Here is a 957-nt window from a genome sequence, read left to right on the forward strand (position 1 = left end):
TGTTCCGCGAGGCGACGACGCGGAGGAATATCGAGTATGGGGTTGTTGTCGTTGCGTTAGGGTCAGGGGGTGGGGGTCGTGGTCGTGGTGCGGCAAGCCGCGGCCGCCGGGGCAGATCAGGGTTAGGGTCAGGGTCAGGTCAAACAGGTGAGGACGGCGAGTTGAGCGCCGTCGAGGAGCGCGGTTGCCAGGAGGTCAGGGATTGGTTGCGGCAGAAACCACGCGGCAAGGCGGTGGTGTACAGCAGCACGATCGAGGGCGTCGAGCGGATGGCCGAGGCGTTGGGGTGCGCAGCGTTCCACAGCAGCATCGGCAGCACGGAGGACAAGGCGTCGAGGTTGGAGGCGTGGAGGAGGTGCGACGGCGCCAATCGGGGCGTCATCGTGGCGACGAACGCGTTGGGGTTAGGCATCGACGTGCCGGACGTGCGGTTAGTGGTCCACGCGGGCATGCCGCGGCGGTTACGGGATTTCGTCCAGGAGAGCGGGCGTGCCGGGCGAGATGGGCAGCCAAGCCGGTCGGTTGTTATATGTAGCAGGGCAGCCGTAGAGGAGAAGGAGGTAGAGAAGGAGGTAGAGAAGGAGAGGGAGGCAGGGGAGGCAGAAAAAGATGGGAGGGCAGCCGGAGGGGGATGGGAGGTGTCAACAAGGACATACATCAGGGGAGAGGTATGCCGGCGGATCGTGTTAGACGAGGTCATGGACGGGCGGGTGGACCGTTCAGGATGCGAGGAGGGCGAAGAGGCATGCGACATATGCCAGCAGAGGGCGTCGGAGGTGATGTGGGCAGACGACGGGGACGGACATGGAGCCAGAGACGACGAAGAGATTAGGGCGGCGTTCGAGACCAGCCAGCAAGCCGGGCAGTTCCGCCAGTGGCAGGCCAGGGCAGAGCGTTCAGAGTTAGGGGAGGAGGGGGAGATGTTCAACGGACGGATGATGGAAAATTTCAGCAGTT

The 957-nt window shown here is 63.9% G+C and overlaps 1 protein-coding gene across 1 annotated transcript; it reads right to left on the minus strand.

Moving 5' to 3' along the window:
- Positions 1–145: 145 nt before the first annotated feature.
- On the minus strand, positions 146–382 carry COL26b_014474 (uncharacterized protein; the record flags this gene model as incomplete). The annotated part of the gene is made up of 1 exon (XM_053187045.1): positions 146–382. A coding segment is annotated over one exon (237 nt), but the record flags the coding sequence as incomplete, so codon positions are not given.
- Positions 383–957: the final 575 nt, after the last annotated feature.

The sequence above is a fragment of the Colletotrichum chrysophilum genome (assembly GCF_026319265.1).
Source record: "Colletotrichum chrysophilum strain AFK26 chromosome Unknown scaffold_413, whole genome shotgun sequence".
Classification (NCBI taxonomy): Eukaryota; Fungi; Ascomycota; class Sordariomycetes; order Glomerellales; family Glomerellaceae; genus Colletotrichum; species Colletotrichum chrysophilum.